At 42.0% G+C, this 19,941-nt stretch overlaps 1 protein-coding gene across 1 annotated transcript in view; it reads left to right on the forward strand.

Moving 5' to 3' along the window:
* Positions 1-296: 296 nt before the first annotated feature.
* The window catches only part of CRYBB3 (crystallin beta B3), a 32,857-nt gene continuing 13,212 nt past the window's right edge, over positions 297-19,941 (forward strand). Inside the window, exons 1-3 of the mRNA XM_044281434.1 lie at positions 297-356; positions 10,505-10,585; positions 18,081-18,253. Of these exons, the coding sequence (XP_044137369.1) occupies positions 297-356; positions 10,505-10,585; positions 18,081-18,253 (314 nt within the window). The remainder of the gene's footprint in view (positions 357-10,504; positions 10,586-18,080; positions 18,254-19,941) is intronic.

A 19,941-nucleotide genomic window follows, 5' to 3' on the forward strand; every position in this document is an offset into this window, starting at 1 on the left:
TTTCGGTCCGCAACTATACACATTTTTATATATCTGTGTATATATATATATGTGTGTGTATATATATATTTATACACACATACAGTATATATATAATATACTGGCGTAAACTTAGGAGGATTAAAGGGGTTGTCTGGACTAGGAGCAGACAACAGATATGCTACGGATCTGAGACTCAGAACACGAAAAAGAACACATGTGCGCATTCTTGCTGCTGCTCTTCCTCCCTCTTCCGGGCAGCCATGGGACTAGGAAGTATCTGGGTCCCATGGGGTCTGTGACTGGCCACAGTGGTCATGGGGCCCAGCCGCTTTCTGGTCTCGGAAGAGGAAATAAGGGCATTGGCGAGACTGCAGGTGAGTCTTGTTCATGTTCCGGACACAAGTCCATAGCATAGGTGTTGTCAGCCCCAAGGCTGGACAACCCCTTTAAGAGCTGCGTCTTTGGGAAGTCTGTGCACCAGAAAATGAAATTTGCTGCCAGTTGCTGGCATAGATTTCTGGTCTAAGTATTGTTAAAGGGAAACTGTCACATTGAACATGGTGTTTGAGCTGCAGGCAGCAGGTTTTAGAGCAGGAGGAGCTACGAAGATTGATATATAGTTTTCATTTAAAACTATATAAGTATAATTAGAATTTTGGTTATTTACATTCCTGCACATGACAGGTTCCCTATAAATGTGTGGGCAGATACAACAAAGAACTTGTCTGGCTAAATTTGGCAAGCAATTTGCCAACTGTGCCATGGAGGATGGGAGGTCTGTTAGAATCCCGAGCGTTGAAATCTGCTCCCCAGAGATCAGCACAATCTGTGCCCCACTCGCGTGTTGATCTTGCAGGCATATTTGTGTCTGTAAAAAAGAGAAAATTGTTAATAACTTTTGCAGGAATAAAAGTACATCACATATAAGATAGATTTGGATTCCTCATTAAATTCTCTGAGATACATATGTCACATGCACCCCTTCCCATTTGAAAATGTTGACTTGGTTCCAAGATGGCAGCTTTCAAAATAGCTTATGTGTTTGACACTGGCCCTCACAGACTTGTCCCCTTCCCCTTAGCAACATTCCACACACAGGATGGTGTTTTCAACCACTGTCTGCCATTTATTTAGGCGTCTCCATACTTTTGGAACACCCTGTATATAGTTGCTTGCAAAAGCTTGGTCAAAATTAAAAGGTAAAGATGAGATAATCTCCAAAAGGCATAAATGTAAAGAAGCAACACACTTTTTCAACATTTTAAGCAATTTTGGTTTTGTTCAGTTTAAGAGTGGGGGGAAAAAGGAAAGGAGTACCTTGCAAAAGTATGGGAACCCAAGGAGATTTGAGCACTCGGATAACTTAGACCGAGCTCTTAGACCAGGCATGTCCAAACTGCGGCCCTCCAGCTGTTGCAAAACTACAACTCCCAGCATACCCTAATAGCTGTAAGCTATCCAGGCATGCTGGGAGTTGTAGTTTTGCAACAGCTGGAGGGCCGCAGTTTGGACATGCCTGTCTTAGACCTTAAATAGCCTGTTAGGGTTAAGGTTTGTTCACAATCATCATTAAGAAAGGCCAGGTGATGCAAATTTCAATGCTTTGTAAAAACTCAGACTCCTTTAACTTTGTCCCAAAAAACAGCAGCCATGGGTTCTTCTAAGAAGCTAACATTCTTAAATTAAAAATTGTTGAGGTCCACAAAGCAGGAGAAGGCTATAAGAAGATATCAATGTGTTTCAGGTTGCCTTTCCTCAGTTTGAAATGTAAATACTGTACAAAATGGCAGTTAAAAGGAACAGTGGAGGTCAAGAGAAGGTCTGGAAGACCAAGAAAAAGGATTGCTGGAAAGGCAAATCAGAACCTATGTTTGACTGCAAAAGACCTTCAGGAAGATTTAGCAGACTCTGGAGCTGTACACAAATACAGGTCCTTCTCAAAAAATTTGCATATTGTAATAAAGTTCATTATTTTCCGTTAATGTACTGATAAACATTAGACTTTCATATATTTTAGATTCATTACACACCAACTGAAGTAGTTCAAGCCTTTTATTGTTTTAATATTGATGATTTTGGCATACAGCTCATGAAAACCCAAATTTCCTATCTAAAAAAATTAGCATATTTCATCCGACCAATAAAAGAAAAGTGTTTTTAATACAAAAAAAGTCAACCTTCAAATAATTATGTTCAGTTATGCACTCAATACTTGGTTGGGAATCCTTTTGCAGAAATGACTGCTTCAATGCGGCGTGGCATGGAGGCATTCAGCCTGTGGCACTGCTGAGGTGTTATGGAGGCCCAGGATGCTTCGATAGCGGCCTTAAGCTCATCCAGTGTTGGGTCTTGCGTCTCTCAACTTTCTCTTCCCAATACCCCACAGATTCTCTATAGGGTTCAGGTCAGGAGAGTTGGCAGGCCAATTGAGCACAGTAATACCATGGTCAGTAAACCATTTACCAGTGGTTTTGGCACTGTGAGCAGGTGCCAGGTCGTGCTGAAAAATGAAATCTTCATCTCCATAAAGCTTTTCAGCAGATGGAAGCATGAAGTGCTCCAAAATCTCCTGATAGCTAGCTGCATTGACCCTGCCCTTGATAAAACACAGTGGACCAGCAGCTGACATGGCACCCCAGACCATCACTGACTGTGGGTACTTGACACTGGACTTCAGGCATTTTGGCATTTCCCTCTCACCAGTCTTCCTCCAGACTCTGGCACCTTGATTTCTGAATGACATGCAAAATTTGCTTTCAGCCGAAAAAAGTACTTTGGACCACTGAGCAACAGTCCAGTGCTGCTTCTCTGTAGCCCAGGTCAGGCGCTTCTGCCGCTTTTTCTGGTTCAAAAGTGGCTTGACCCGGGGAATGCGGCACCTGTAGCCCATTTCCTGTACATGGTGGCTCTGGATGTTTCTACTCCAGACTCAGTCCACTGCTTCCGCAGGTCCCCCAAGGTCTGGAATCGGTCCTTCTCCACAATCTTCCTCAGGGTCCGGTCACCTCTTCTCGTTGTGCAGCGTTTTCTGCCACACTTTTTCCTTCCCACAGACTTCCCACTGAGGTGCCTTAATACAGCACTCTGGGAACAGCCTATTCGTTCAGAAATTTCTTTCTGTGTCTTACCCTCTTGCTCGAGGGTGTCAATGATGGCCTTCTGGACAGCAGTCAGGTAGGCAGTCTTACCCATGATTGCGGTTTTGAGTAATGAACCAGGCTGGGAGTTTTTAAAAGCCTCAGGAATCTTTTGCAGGTGTTTAGAGTTAATTAGTTGATTAGGTTAATAGCTCGTTTAGAGAACCTTTTCATGATATGCTAATTTTTTTAGATAGGAATTTTGGGTTTTCATGAGCTGTATGCCAAAATCATCAATATTAAAACAATAAAAGGCTTGAACTACTTCAGTTGGTGTGTAATGAATCTAAAATATATGAAAGTCTAATGTTTATCAGTACATTACAGAAAATAATGAACTTTATCACAATATGCTAATTTTTTTAGAAGGACCTGTATAGCCTTCATGGAAGAGTCATCAGAAGAGAACCTTTTCTCCGTCCTCACCACAAAATTCAGTGTCAGAAGTTTTTAAAAGAACATCTAAACAAGCCTGATGCATTTTGGAAACATGTCCCGGGGACCGATGAGTTTAAAATAGAACTCTTTGCCCACAATGAGCAAAGGTATGTTTGGAGAAAAAAGGGCACAGAATTTCATGAAAAGAACACCTCTCCAACCATTAAAGGGGTTCTCCGGGAATAAAAAAAAAATACTTGAATATTAGTTTATTATAAATATATTCTCAAATACCTTTCATTATTTATAATGGCTCGTTTTGTCCGGGGACATATCATAGGGGGAAACAAAATGGCTGCTGTCCCATTAGTTCACACAAAACCTGTCCTGATCATACATGAAGACAAGTTACTTTACAACACAGGTAAAGAGCTGCCTCATCCTCCTCCTCTGCTTGTCTGGTATTATGATCCTGAATACAGATAAGAACTTTAGCGAAATCTCTGGGGAATTTAGTTCATGAGGAGACATGAGGTACAGAGAGGACAGACAGGACAGGCTGTGGTAATGGAGACTGCATACAAGTGCTGCTGCTCATTATTCACACCTCACCCTCCTCTCATGTCTCCTTATCCTCTCCATTCCCACAGAGATTCACCTGTATTCAGGATCATGATTCCTGACAAGCAGAGAGGAGGATGAGGCAGCACTATGGCTCATTGTTGTGAAGTAACGTCCTCCTGTGTTATTAGGAAAGGTTCTGTGTGTGCTGACAGGACGGCGGCCATTTTATTTCTCCTAATGATTGCTCCCTAGACAAAACAATCCGTTCTAAGTAATGAATGGTATTTGTGAATATACTTATTTTAAAATAATATTTAAGTATTTTCATTTATTTTTTAATTCCTGGAGAACCTCTATGCATGGGGAGGATCAATCATACTTTGGAGTTGTGTTGCAGCCAGTGGTACTGGGAACGTTTAATGGGTATGGGGAAGAATGGATTCAATGAAATTTCAGCTAATTCTAGAGGCAAACATAACACCAAGTGTAAAAAAAATAGCTGACGTTGAAAAGAGGATTGCTTCTACAAATGTATAATGATCCTAAAGACACGTCAAAATCCACAATTGACTACCTCAAAATACCCAAGCTGAAGGTTTTACTATGGTCCTCACAGTCCCCTGATCTGAACATCATTGAAAATCTGTGGATAGATCTCAAAAGAGCAGTACATGCAGATTCCCTATTGAAATCAATAGAGAAGTTCTGCATGTGTTTTTTGTCGGTATCCATGCCAAATCTTTGCCCAAATTACTCTGTGTTAACCTACTGTAGTCCATGATAAAACTGCAAAGATTTTCAGTAATTGAAATCTGCACTCTGTACAAGTGGCACATAACAGGAACAATATTAGAGCTAGCAGAAGTCAACTCAGAGAAGACATCAACCAAGAAGCTCAAACCTTAGTTTTTTACTTATTGGGTGGGCAATGTTAACTGTTGCTATGATGCCCTGTAATTTCTATGTATTTTAGGCTACTTTCACACTAGCGTTTTTTGCGGATCCGTCATGGATCTGTGAAAACGCTTCCATTACCATAAGACTACTTTCACATTAGTGTTTTCAATTCCGCTACGCCATAGGATCTCAATAGGGGAAGAAAACGCTTACGTTTTGTCCCCATTCATTGTCAATAGGGACAAAACTGAACCTGAACGAAATGCACCAAAATGCATTCCGTTCCGTTTGGTTGCGCTCCCATCACTGACAGAATAACGCTGCAAGTAGCGTTTTTCTGTCCCCGATGTGGGGCGGAGCAAAACGTTTCCGCCCTGACACACAACGTAAGTCAGTGGGGACGGATCTGTTTTCTCTGACTTTCAATAGTGTTCATCACGGATCCGTCATGGCTATAGAAGACATAATACAATGGAATCCATTCATGACGGATGCATGCGGTTGTATTATGGTAACGGAAGCGTTTTTGCAGATCCACGACGGAGCCACAAAAAACGCTAATGTGAAAGTAGCCTTATTCAACCGCATGCATCTGTCATGAACGGATCCGGTTGTATTATGTCTTATATAGCCATGACTGATCCGTGATGAACACCACTGAAAGTCAATGGGGGATGGATCAGTTTACTATTGTGTCAGAGAAAACGGATCCGTCCCCATTGACTTATATTGTGTGTCAGGATGGAACCGTTTTGCTCCGCACCACATCGCGGACAGAAAAACTTTACTTGCAGCGTTATTTTGTCAGTTATGGGAGAGCAACCAAACGGAACGGAATGCATTTTGGTGCATTTCATTCAGTTCAGTTTTGTCCCTATTGACAATGAATGGTGACAAAACGTAAGCGTTTTCTTCCCCTATTGCGCTCCCATCGCGGACAGAATAACGCTGCAAGCAGCGTTTTTCTGTCCACGATGTGGTGCGGAGCAAGACGGATCCATCCAGGCAAACAATGTAAGTCAATGGGGACTCATTGAGTCCCCATTGACTTATATTGTTTGCCTGGATGGATCCGTCTTGCTCTGCACCACATCGTGGACAGAAAAACGCTGCTCGCAGCGTTATTCTGTCCGCGATGGGAGCGCAACCAAATGGAACCAAATGCATTTTGGCGCATTCCGTTTCGTTCAGTTCAGTTTTGTCCTCATTGACAATTAATGGGGACAAAACAGAAGCACTTTCTTCTGCTATCCTATGACGGATCTCAATAGCGGAATTGAAAACGCTAATGTGAAAGTAGCCTTAGCAGTGATACGCCAGTTGGGACATGTAAGGTCATGTTGATGGGAGTCTAATACGTTTAGAACTCATAAGCTGTTTTAATTGAAGATGGTGTTGCACTCCTAGTTTTTTAAAGCAAGACGTACACATTTGTGTGCTAAAAAACATACGCTAAACAGTCACCTCTGCGAGGACAGGATATTATTTGGCCTGTCCTCACTTTTCTTCCTCCTATTTGTCGTACAGTGGGATACAGAATGATACTTTACAATCTGCTGAGAGCTGCATTTGAGCCTCATATTTGGCATGAATCGGGAGAGTGAGGCAATCTGAACATGCTGACCCAAAGTCAATCACTAATCTTCTGAAAATGAGCTGTGGGGTAGAACAGTGTCTGGTGTGCACAGTGGACGCCCAGCACAGACTATTCATGTGAAATCTGATGGAGACAATGGGATAGACACAGTTGCTGCCTCAGCAACCTTGTAATCTCAAGCTCTATTCACCGCAATCATATATATATGGTCCGTCTCTCCATCAGGGGATGGTCATTTCTGGATAGAGTCAGCAGAAGAGGTATGATGGTCTGCTCACCTTCACGTGTGCCGTCTCTGGAATTCTTCATTTCTTGGCCTTGGGATATGCATAATTTTTTGGTTTGGGTTTGCTTTATACAGTGGCTTGTGAAGCAGGGTCTAAACCTCTGTGGCTGTTCTACTCCCTTCAGGGCAATGGCTTTGAAGGACTATTGAGGCACCATGCAATGATTGATAGGACAAGCATCAAAGACTCGACGAATACCTGTCCTTATATAAAGTGCAGGTGAATGGCTTCATGAATTTATGGCCTGATGGACCATACATGCTGGGAATATAGACAGCCTAGGCCACTTCTCTATACAGAGATGTGGTGTTATATATGGAGGATTTGCTGACATTAATCGATTTAGGTTTGACGAGTGTCTCTAATGAAGAACCTGTGTTGTGTGTTTTCTAAATGAACGTGATTCATGAGATTTGCATATAGAAACTAGTACTGCAGATGACATTGGCACGGAGGTTAATATTCGGAGGCCTGAAGACATGACCATACAGTTGGGAAGAGCTGCTGTGACTCATTATCAACAATTATAATTTAAAGGTTTTTCTAGGATAAGGCTATGTTCACATCTCCATAGTTTGTTCTGGCAGAGGAACAGACTACCCATCCAGTATAACAGGACACTGTCGCACACCACCAGGCACCACTGGATACCCATTGTCTATAAAGGGATCTGATGGGGATCCGGCGGGTTTCCAGCATAAATGCTGCCTTTCTGCTAGACAAATACTGCTGTTGAGATGCTCGACGTGTGCGGTAGTGTCTGGCTATGCTGTATACCAGGGATGTCAAACTCGTGGCCCTCCAGCTGTGGCAAAACTACAACTCCCATCATGCCTGGGCATACTACAGCTATCAGGGAATGATGGGAGTTGTAGTTTTGCAACATCTGGAGGGCCATGAGTTTGACATCCATGCTGTATACGATAACTCTGTCCATGCACTGTGTCTGGCATGGCAGCATCCACTTGAGCTGAGATACCATAAACTGTTTCAGATTTAAAAAAAACACCCATTCTGTAGAAACTTTTTAACTTTGAGATGCTTTGGAAGTTTCAGGGAAGCCTAAACTTTGCTTTGTATGCAGACAAAATAGTGATAAGTGATAAGATTGTGATAAGAATCTCGTGCATTGAACCATTTACTACTACTGAAGTTCTAGCAGGAAGTTTAGAGTAATTCTGATTTCAATCATTCAATTTCCATCTGTCCTAACATTGTATATATTTCTTGAAATGGTGATAGTATTTTTTTTGTTGTAAATGTTAATTTAGTGCTTTAATCTTTAATGTACTGATATAGTCTCCAGGCAAATCACCTTACCGACCCAGGCACTATTTCAGATTTCTAGTCTACTGGGCCTCATACAATTATTAGACTGAAAATAAAGAAATCTAGGAATTTACTGCTATATTATATAAAAGTAAAGCTTATTTATCCTCTATATGTTCAGGTGCAAAGTTTCAGCACGCTGTCATTGGGCCTTTATCAAGCTATCTGTAAATAGTTTGTACCCCTCCTCCCCAATATGTGCTATTTAAAATAATGCTAGATTAGGTGCCCCTTAGGTACCAGGGCCTATATACAACTGCAACCTCTGCCAGGATAAATTATATCAAATTATATTAAATTGTAGGTCTTCTGCAACTTTTCCCCCATAGGGAATGCTAGAAACCACATTGTGTCTGCAATGTTCACATGACTAGTCAGAACTTTTGGTAGCTTGGTAGTTTAGTTTACTTGAATCTGTCAAACACTGCAGAGATTACCAGAGGGTCCCTCTAGTGGTGATCAAAAGTAATGCAGACAAATAATGAAAACTGAGGGGAGATATGAATAAGGCTTAAACTGCCCTAAATGTTTTGCGTCCTATGCTCTATCCCTTTGCATAGTATTCTGTCGGCTAATATGACACGTAGCAAAAATAGAGGCCTTTTCATCTGTAAAGCTCATTCATCTGGATAACAGTAAAAGCTGGCAGGCTGGCCAGATTAATGTCTATTAACCTACAGTCTCAATGTAAAGGTCATCAGTATCATATTCACAGCTGGTCTTTATATTTACGCCTACAGACTCTCTGAATATCTATTACCACCACTTAAACTGGTTAATAGTTTTAACAATCTATGTTCTGGGCAAGACATTGATGTGTAGGCGAGATATAAAATCGTATAAATCCAATTACACAGGATTACTGAAAACTGCACAGAAAAGAGAACAGTTATTCAGCTTCGGCTAGTTTCACACTAGCATTAAAACTACCCAGCAGAGAATAGCCTGTGGAGTTCATTGTATGTGGCATAGCTGGATAGGGTCGAAGCACCTCCAGAACCCATTGACTACAATGGGACCTGGTGGGTATCCGGTCTTTCTTTCGGCTTGAGAGTTGGGATATGGCCGGACAAAAAACGTTGCTTGCACTGGTTTTTGTCCAGCCGAATCTCAGCATTTATGCTGAAAACTGTCCAGATCCCCACTGGGTCCCATTGTCAATTGGCTGTGGCAGAGAAAGGTAGTATCTGGCTATGCCGAGTATGATGAACTTCGGCAGGTTGTTCCTCTGCCGGAACAGCCTGTCGAGTAGTTTTAAAACTAGTGTGAAGAAGCCTAACTTAAAAGGTTATTCCTTGAATAATGTAAAAAATATTAAAATAATCATCTAGTACATGACAACCTGTTTCTTACAAAGCTAGAACCAGCTCTGTACCTCATATGGATCCAGATCTCTCTCCATTTAATGCTCCAGTTGTTCTGCTAGATTTATTTCAAGCTGGCAGCTCAGGGGGCTGGGTGTGTCTTTTCTCTCGCAGCTCTCTCCCTATCACAGCTCAAGGGGTGTGTCCTTTCTGCTGCAGCTCTCTCCTTGTAACTGTTACAGTTTCTTAGAGTAGATAGGGCTGGTAACAGTTGATGGATGGAACTGAGCATGTGCGTTCTCCTCATCAATGTTACTGAGGTGGACAGTGAAGTGAGGAAAAAAACAAACAGCAGGTGGCGCTATACAGACATATTTTATTGTAGAATTCAGTGGCTGCAATAAATGTAAATGCAGACAATTGCAAAAGTATTCTGATTTTCATGGACCAACCCCATACGATTATATGAAAGAGATCCCAACGTGAGATGATATATTTCTAATTTACCTGTTAGACTACTATTGAAGCATCTTTTGAAATAACTTCCTCTCCAGGTTTTATTGTATACTCAAGAGCATAGGTATCATATAGGACGCCTTTGCTATGGGGTGTATTGTGAAAATGTGTTCAGAGATCCCCTCTTCATGGGTCATACCATATTAGCAAGAAAAGGGTGTGGGGAACCAACCCAAAGATCATGTTAAAGAGATGGGGCAGGAGATTAGTGGTGGGTGTCAATACCTAAAGAGGCGCCTTTTTAATATTTGCTATGGTCCTGTTCCACTATGTTTAGAACCATTATCTATTTAGATGTGAATCATATTATGTACCGCAATAATAATACCAACAACAATCAATTAGTTAATCTGATCCATTTCACTTAAAACTGTTTACAATTTGGGAATCAGAACTTTAAAACATATAAAGGGTCATAAAGAGTTATCTATTCTATCCCAAATTGACATGGTATATTCTCATGAATATTCACAGATTTGCCTTGCATTACTAATACCATTCCTTTTGCTCCAGGTAAACATGAGTGAACCACAGAGTACTCCAGAACAGATGGCAGCTGGAAAGAGCCATGGTGGTATTGGTGGCAACTACAAGGTATTTTGCTAAATCAGTGGATCACTTATATATTATCCGCCATTACCATATCAGAATTAGAGGATCATACATTAGGGATAATTATGAGCACAAATCTGTCAATAATCTTTGCATTTATATATTATATAGTGATATATTCGAATTACTGTATAATGTATTTATACACTGCTAGAAAATGAGAAAAGAACACCTTAGAAAAAAGCTAAGATGGACAAAGTATAAACTGCTAGTAGTGCTTGGTCAATGATCACACACCCTTTTTTTTGGGTTCTTCAGTAGAGTATTTGATGAGGTAGGTCACAGTAATACTGGGCCGCATCTCTCCTTGCAGTGATACAGGCTGCCCCTCTGACATGGCAATGGTAATACAGATGCTGGATATCCTCCCGTGGGATGTCACTCCAAGCTTTTTCATCTTGGACCCGTAGTTCGGCCAAGGTTATTGTTGGCTGCTGTACATGAGAGATCCATCGCCCCATCCAGTCCCAGACATTCTTCATGGGATATAAATCTGGTGAAGGAGCTGGATAGGGGAGCTGCTGGATACCCTGAGGAGCACTTTGTGTAGCGTGGGCAATGTGTGTGTGGACGTTATCTTGTTAGAATACTACATCTCCTAACTGCATCAGAAAGACAACAGGAGGACTGGCTCCATGATGTTCTGGACATACCGAAGGCTGGTCAATGTTCCCTCCACTAATACTAGATGTCAGTGACCATGGTAGCTAATGGAGCCCTTCGTGTCAATCTCATAAAATTTTCCATGTGTTCTTTTTTAGACCAACATTTCCAACTGATAGCTCTACAGGGTTCCTTGTATGTGGCCTCCTTACTATTAGCTGCAAACACATCTTCATACCAAGCTATATGAAGAACCATATTACTCTGGCACCTCATTCAGAATCCCACTATAATCACTTGGTTCTGCAGGCAATTGTTAAATGGGTTGTCTCATATTGATAAACTCCAATTTATATGCCCTGCCAGATCCATCACTTCTGATGCCAGAAGTAAGGAAGCATTCACTGCATGACAGATCTGGAACAGTGTCATGGCTTTGGTTCATGTGAACATACAAACATATAGACCAGCGCAGTCTCTGTGATAGGTTAGCTCCTTGTACAGGTAGTTTGCTGGGCTTACATTGGTTTTATGTAGCTCTCATAGGCAAAAGAAGGCTTTCAGTAAAACAATTCCCCTCCCTTCTGTGCCAATGAGATCTGAATGGCATATACCAATACTGATGTAATTTCTCTACAATAACGGTATAATGAACAGAGCATTACCTCATGTTTTCCAGAAGACCCTACAGACTCCACATAGACGTTGCCCTTGGTTGGATTCATAACCAAGAAGGCAAGGCAAAGTGCTAACCACTGAGCCACCTTGCTGCCCATGCTAAAGTACTATGACTTTGTTTGGGGGGGGGGGATGGGGCCTAAGGTTGGCAACCTAAAATGAGATTGCAACCCATATGACCACTTGAGGCATAATATACATGTACACAAACCGTTCGCTGAGGGGAGGAGATTTTTTCATTTAATCTTAAAGTAGAATGAGAATAGACCAGAAAGAGATGTGCAGCACGATTTCCACAGTCTTAGTCAGCAATATGACATGATACAGTGTCATATCATGTAAGGAAACCATTATCAGTAATTTACTATACCATACAGGATGCCACTATTTTCATATACTGTACTACACGCTGCTGATACATCTCAAAGAAAGACAATATCTGGTACATTGATTTATCAGCAACACGTTTTAAATAGAGCTGATGACTGAGATACAGATAGACCGCAGGTTGAGGAAATGCCACATATTTCTCTGAAATGCAATATGTTAGCATTATCACTTAAAGTGTTTGACAACTCCTTTAGGCTAGGTCTACACGACGACATTTGTCGCGCGACATTTTGTTGCACCAATGTCGCGCGACAATTTTTATAATGGCAGTCTATGGTGTCGCACTGCAACATGCGACATGCTGCGACTGCGATGCGACAGTCGCAGAAAATCCATTCAAGATGGATTTTTCTGCGACTGTCGCGTCGCAGTCGCAACATGTCGCATGTTGCAGTGCGACACCATAGACTGCCATTATAAAAATTGTCGCGCGACATTGGTGCAACAAAATGTTGCGCGACAACTGTTGCGCCCTATCTGTCGCGCGACTTTTTCTCGCGTGACAAATGTCGTCGTGTAGACCTAGCCTTACTGTTAATGGCCTATTCTCAGGATAGGCCATCAATATCTAATCGGTGGAGGTATGACGCCCTGCACCACCCTGTTTCAGAGTAGCTCTGGCCATTGTGCAGTGGATGGAGCTTGTAACTGCTGCTCCCATTCACTTTAATAGGAGCATTTCTGCAGTAACCAGCTCCCTCCACCAGGGGTGCACCACCAATGAGACCAAGGGAGGCAGCACCAGGTAGGGGGGGCAGCAGAAGGGCCATGGGCAATGAGCGCTTTCATTGTGCCAAAGGAGTTAGGTAAAGAAATTGGTATGGGGGGCAGGGGCGCCGTTTCAGTTTTTGCCTCAGGCAGCAGAAAGGCTAGGTGCACCCCTCTGCCCTCCACTATACAATGGACAGAGCTGTGTAGTTCCAGTGACAATTTCTGGTGCTGGAGCTACTGCAGAACAGCCAATCGGCAAAGGTAAGTGGTCTCAGATATTGATGGCCTGTCCATGCTTGTTCCCCATTCACTTTGCATATTATCGGCAGCATATCCCCTGTTTATAAAGGGCAATATTTCTGCAAAAAAACACAACAAACTAGTGTTTTGCATGTTTTTCAGGTGAATGTGGCCCATCACAAAGAAGTAAAATAGTCTATAAGGCATACAAGGCCTGTTCACAGACTCTGGGATCACTGATCCTCCAGTGCCTTATCTATAGTGTTATGTAAAGTAACATGCTGCAGTGCCATCTTTGACCAGCAGGGGATGCTACTGTGGCATATCCCTACTGGTTTTATTTGAAGGAAGAGTACAGTATTTTGCTTAATTTAAATCACAGACGATGAAATTGTCTTGTGTAAATTTTGCTTTGCATTTTTCTAAATTGATGTTTTACTGGATCTGTGGATATGCCATGCATTGTTGAAAAATAATGTCTGATTCATTGGAATGTGTATCTAGTGAATGCCTATTCGTGTCCTGATTATCTGTAATTGTCTTAGAAAGTGCCTGTTACATTGTGTTCTTGTCATCTGTTCCAGAACTATACATTCTGCACACTAATTCAGAGGACCACTATTTTCATATACCCTATTAGGCCATTGTGATATATTAGAGAAAGTGGTGCACAATGGCAAATCTTAAAGGAGTTATCCGGGAGTTAATAAAATAAAAATACTTAAATAGTACTTTATTATAAACATATTCTGAAATATCTTTCAATAGTTGAGTTAATATAATGTCTCGTTTTGTCTGGAGAGCAATCATTAGGAGAAATAAAATGGCCGCCGTCTTATTAGTGCACACAAAACCTACCCTAATCACTGAATGATCCGGAGCACAGATGATGAGATCTTCAGCTGAATCTCTGTAGGAATGGAGTTCATGAGGAGACATGAAGTACAGCAAGGACAAACTGTGGTAATTTGGGGCTGTGGTAATGGAGACTGCATACAAGTGCTGCTGCCCATTACACCCACCCTCCTCTCTGTACTTCATGTCTCCTCATGAGCTCCATTCCTACAGAGATTCAGCTGAAGATCATATTAAACTGTATTCAGGCTCATAATACCTGCCCAGTAGAGCAGAAAGGAGGATGAGGCAGCTCTTTACCTCAGTGTTGTGAAGTAACTTGTCCTCCTGTGTAATTAGGACAGGTTTTGTTTGTACTAATAGGATGGCAGCCATCCTATTAGTATTAGTTATTTTCCTTGCTGATTGCTCCCCACAAAAAAACAAGCCATTATAACTAATGAAAGCAATTTGGGAATATATTTATAACTAAGTAATATTTAAGTATTTTCATTTTCTTTATTCCCAGTGAACCACTTTAATCCATGCCCCTTTTTAGCCCTCTGTTTTACTGGCAGAAAATATAGTGTTTTTTTGCTGTGTAAATATAGAATAATGCTGCACACGATTCTAACAAATTATACTTAAAGGGGTTGTCCTGGGTTCAGAGCTGAACCTGGACATACCCATAATTTCACCCAAGCAGTCCCCCTGATATTAGCATAGTAGCAGTTCATGCTCCAATGCACTCCCTCGCCCTGCGCTTGATAGCGCAGGGCAAGGGCTCTTTTATTTACAATAACACACTGCCGGGCGGAGGCCTCGGCCCAGCAGTGTGCTCGATGACGTCACCGGCTCTGATGGGCGGACTTTAGCCCTGCCCTAGCCGTTTTACTGGCTAGGGCAGCGATAAATCCTGCCCATCAGTGCCGGTGACATCACCGGGCTTCCTGGCAGCCCCATGGAGAGCCCCGGTACATCACCGGATCTCCAAAAAATGCCTTTGCCCTGCGTGATTTAGCGCAGGGCAAAGGAGAGCATTGGAGCATGAACTGCTCCGATGCTCAAGTCAGGGGGGCTTCCAGGGTGAAAATGGAGGTATGTCCGGGTTCAGCTCTGAACCCGGACAACCACTTTAAGGGGGTTTTTGCATGACTAAAAAATGAAAATCAGACATCATATAGTACATGACAATCTCTTTCTAACAAGCCAGAACTAACCCTGTAGCTCACATTGATCCAGAGATCTCCCCATTCATTGCTCTGCTAGATTTATATCAAACTGACAGCTCAAGGGGAGTGTCTTTTCTGCTGCAGCTAAGGGGGCGTGTCCATGCTCTCCCTATCCCAGCTCAAGAGGCGTGTCCATGCTCTCCCTATCACAGCTCAGGAGGCAGTTGAAGGATGAAATTGAGCATGTGTGGCCTTCTCAGTGAGCAGGTCAAAGAAATAAGAAAAAAAAACAAAACATCAGGTTGCACTATACGGATAGATTTTATTGAATAGCTCAGTGGCTATGTCAAATTTTTTAATTGCATACAATTACAAAAGTAATCAGATCCAGGTGCTGGTTTGAAAACTGTAGAATATTTTTCATGGGACAACCCCTTTAATATATGGCATTATGCAGCTATTGTCCACCTGATACTTTAAAGAGGATATGCATGAAAAATATTTATCACCTGTCTACAGGATAGATGACTGTTTTAGTCCATTAGAAGTGAATGCAGCAGTGGAATGATATTTGCACTACTATTTCATTCAGTGAAGGGACTTAGGGACCCTCTATTTCTAGGGATCACTGGTGGTCCCAGCAGTTGGACCCCCAGCAATCTGACAATTATCTCCTATCCTGTGGATAGATGCAAAAGAATTTGTATGGAAAAAACCCTTTGAAGAAGAACTCTGCATTTCAAATTGAGACCTAGAAACGTTTTCTATTTTAGACGCCAGTCTTAATAAAGCTCCATAGCTGGCGGTGGATCCGCTGAAGTTATGAAGAGGCGCCGGCCTCTCCATAACTTTGGTGCATCCAGCTCCCTTTCTAAATGTAACACAGCTTCCGAGCTGTCTTACATTTAGACTATTTTCTGCGCTTGAAACAGTTGTGAAACTGCCGGCCCATCCCCTTCCCCTGGCGTGAGCAGGGAGAAGTAACAGATTGCAGCACAACTAACCGTTGCACTGCAATCTGCACCTGGAATACGCCTAATATAGGCGTATTTCAGAATAAACCCCCTTGATCTTTATTTTATGGCAATTAGATCAGTATTTGGAAATAATTTAAAAAGGTCCTGTAACTAGTGTTGAGCGAACTTGTGTTTTAAGTTCGGCGTCTAAAGTTCGGGTTCGGGTTCGGGTTATCGAAGAATCACGTTATGGATTCCGCTACCACGGACCATAACGGATGCTCAACACTACCTGTAACTTCTCCTGACATGTCAGTTTTACTAATCACTTGCATTCCCCTTGTAATAACAATTCTGAGTCTATTCTTGTGACTCTGTCATACTATTAGTTTATCATTGTTGCTAGAAGTTCTGAATTGCTAGTAGTTTGCAATAAAGATCCAGATTGGTGTTACCAGCTGGGGTGTGTCCCTGCACATTCTGACATTATACAATAAGTGCTGCCAGGGTCACACTGTGCAGGGACACACCCCAACTGATAACCGGTCTGGACTCTTACTGCAAACTACTAGCAATTAATTCATGATCTCTAGCATGAATAATAAAGAAATGGCACAATATAGAGCCATAAGTATAGATGCTTCAGAATTTTAATTACATGTGGAATGCAAGTAGTCACTAAAACAGACATGTCAGAAGTGGTGACAGGTCCTCTTTAATGGTCTTTCTCAAACTCTGAAAGCCACACTGTAGAGAAACAGGAAGTGAAAAATAAAAATGCTGTATAACATCCTGGGTTGTGAAGGAGCAGGCCCTGACCCAATGAGTAAGTACCGGTATGTGGTGTAGTGATAGGCAACCTTGGTCGTAGTTGAAAGGCACCTTTTGAGCTGAGATGAAGGTCAGTTGGGGTTCTACCCTTGCACCCAAAGACACAGAGTCTCATGACTTTTCCAGAAAGCTCCTGTACTTCTTGGGGCGTATGGCGTTTTACAGCGCGTTCTTACGCGCTGTAAAACGCTCAGGTGAGAACCATGCCCATAGGGAATCATTGGTTCTTGCCTGTTGAGCGTTTTACAGCGCGTAGGAATGCGCTGTAAAACACTCAGGTGTGAACCCAGCCTTAAACTTAATTTCTCAGACCTCAGAGGCCAAAAACGTTACTGTAATGTCACGTTTAGATCTTTTTTTCCCCTTCCTCCAGAGGTATATGTTAGGGTATTCCCAACATGTCTTCAGGGGAAGTCTACAACATATACCACTTTATAGCCATACTGTACAGTGGCATATATTTTCCTTCAATTCCAATTGTAAAAAAAATGTACACCGCATGGCATGTTAATTGGGTGTATCCCTCTGGGTTATAAAGCACAACAGACTAAGCTTTCCTATACAAAGTATGCAGACACATACCGGCCCTGTGTATATGAATAAGACAGGGGCGGACTGGGAACTTAAAGTGGCCCTGGAAAAAATACTAAAAGTGTCCCAGTTTTGTAGTTGGGTCCGAACTGATGGAAGGCAGGACCAGAAATACCATATTGTGGCACATTATACCACCCCGACAAAGCCAAATACCACAGTCCATCACAAAATACTGCCAGCAGTACAAAATACATCCCCAAAAACTCCCACTGGCCGGCTGTGAGGAGGGCTCAGGCGGCCCCCTGGGTATCGGCCCACTGGGAAATTTCCCTGTAATGTCTATGGCCAATCCGCCCCTGGAAAAAGGCAATCTTTTTGCGTATGCAGGGTGCATGGGGTGTCGTGGATACATTAGGGGTATGCTGGCTTGAGCTTGCAAACAGAGCCTGAGCTTGGTCATTCAACAAGACTTTGTCTAGAAACTCCAGAAAATAAAGCTAAGTGAGATACACGTTATGCTTTGTGCAGAGCATCAAACAGGATAAACACCGCTGTCTTGTCATTTACATTCCTGATATTCAGATCACGCTCTATGAATTGGAGAATTTCCAGGGGAAGAAGTGCGAGCTCACCGGAGAGTGCCAGAACTTGGGAGAGAAAGGGCTTGAGAAAGTTGGATCAATCCAGGTGGAATCTGGACCGTGAGTAGAGCTTGCATGCTGTTTACTTACTTAAAGAGCACTTGTTAGCAGGATCAACCCTATTAAACCAGGCGTACTGCCTGACAGTGTCCTGCTGATTAAAATCATTCATGTCTTGTGGAAATCTATTTTGGCATTCTTGAGAAAAATACTTTATGCAAATGAAGGCTTTAGTGCACCAAGGAGTGGGTCATACCCTCCAGGTGCACCTTAGCTTCCAGCTTCCAGTGCTTGCAATGCCAGCTCCAGATGTTAGCTGAAAGTCTATTGGAAAAATGAAATGCAGTACACATAAGCATTTTTTTCTCCCATTGGTGTTTTTTTCCCTAATTGATGGTATTTTGTTTCTGATGTTATTTTTAAAGACACAGTATGTTGAAACAACATTATTTTTCTCTGGAGTTTTTGCATCTCCTTGACTATAGTGGGGGGAAAAATGCCTTCCTCCCAAAAAAATGTGGCTAAAACAATGCCATAAAAAGTGCATGAGCATGAAAAAGAGGTTCCTATGACTTTTTATAACAATAAAAAAACACCAGTGCAAATTTCTGTGTGCTAAATTGGCTATTCAGGATTAGAAAACATGCCTACTTTTTTCATAAAGTGTTGCCACACCTGTCCACCTGTCCACCGGTCCTATGTGGTATTGCTGCCCAGCCCTATTTACTTCAGTGGAGCCGAGCTGCAGTGCCCAACACAACCCATGGACTAGCTTGGCATTGTTTTCTAGAAGAAAGCAGCAATGTGTTTCTAATCCTGTATTAAAGCTTTAGGCAGGGGCACCAGCATAATTGCTATAGATATATGTATATACCATAGCTACATATGACAATTTTCTGCATTTGATAATAGACAGCTGAATAATACTGTTATAACATGTACACTAGTAATAAATATTACCATCATACTGTTACTGAAGAAAAAAAAAATGTATACCAAGGCCAATATTGCCAATAAGTTAATACCACCAGACAAATTACAACCACATAGTAACTGAATATTACCATCATACTAATATTGCATAAAAACCACACTACTAAGACCAAAATTACCAACATCCAGTGGCCATAAGGTGGTCAATGCCAGTTCTACATAGGCTCTGCAGACCGTATAAGTGATTACAGAACAGTTATATCCAGTGGCTTACAGGTGACATTCTTTCTGGTGGGAAATTTTCTTTGGCCTTTCTTCTCCATCTGGCACAGACCACCTTGAAGACTTCTTCCAGCCATAACGTCTTCAAGCCTGCAGAGTGTAACACACTAATATCTTTGGCTCCTTGCTCTCTAGTACCCTCCCCACCTATGCACTTGCCATCCATAGTGCCCACAAATGGTAATAGTGCCCTCTTTTCGGCCCTACACAGTAAAAATACCCCTTGTGTGTTCCCAACATGGCAATGCCTCCCTTTGCCATTTCTCCACACAATAGTAAAATCCCCCATTGTGCCCCCATACAATAGGAAAAAAAACGTTTGTATGAAAAAGATACTAAAAATTGTAGGCATCCCAAAATCAGACACCCTAAATCCGCCTATTTTGTATTGGCGATGATCTGAGATATATTCTATGAGTTGGCAATCGGGTCCCAAACAAAGCCAACACTATTAAAAGTATTCTTCCAGTGCTCTTTCCAATAAATTAACAATAAAGACCATTAAAGTTCCATTAGAAACATACAAGCCGTAT

The sequence above is a fragment of the Bufo gargarizans genome, chromosome 1 (genome assembly GCF_014858855.1).
Source record: "Bufo gargarizans isolate SCDJY-AF-19 chromosome 1, ASM1485885v1, whole genome shotgun sequence".
NCBI classification, from domain to species: Eukaryota; Metazoa; Chordata; class Amphibia; order Anura; family Bufonidae; genus Bufo; species Bufo gargarizans.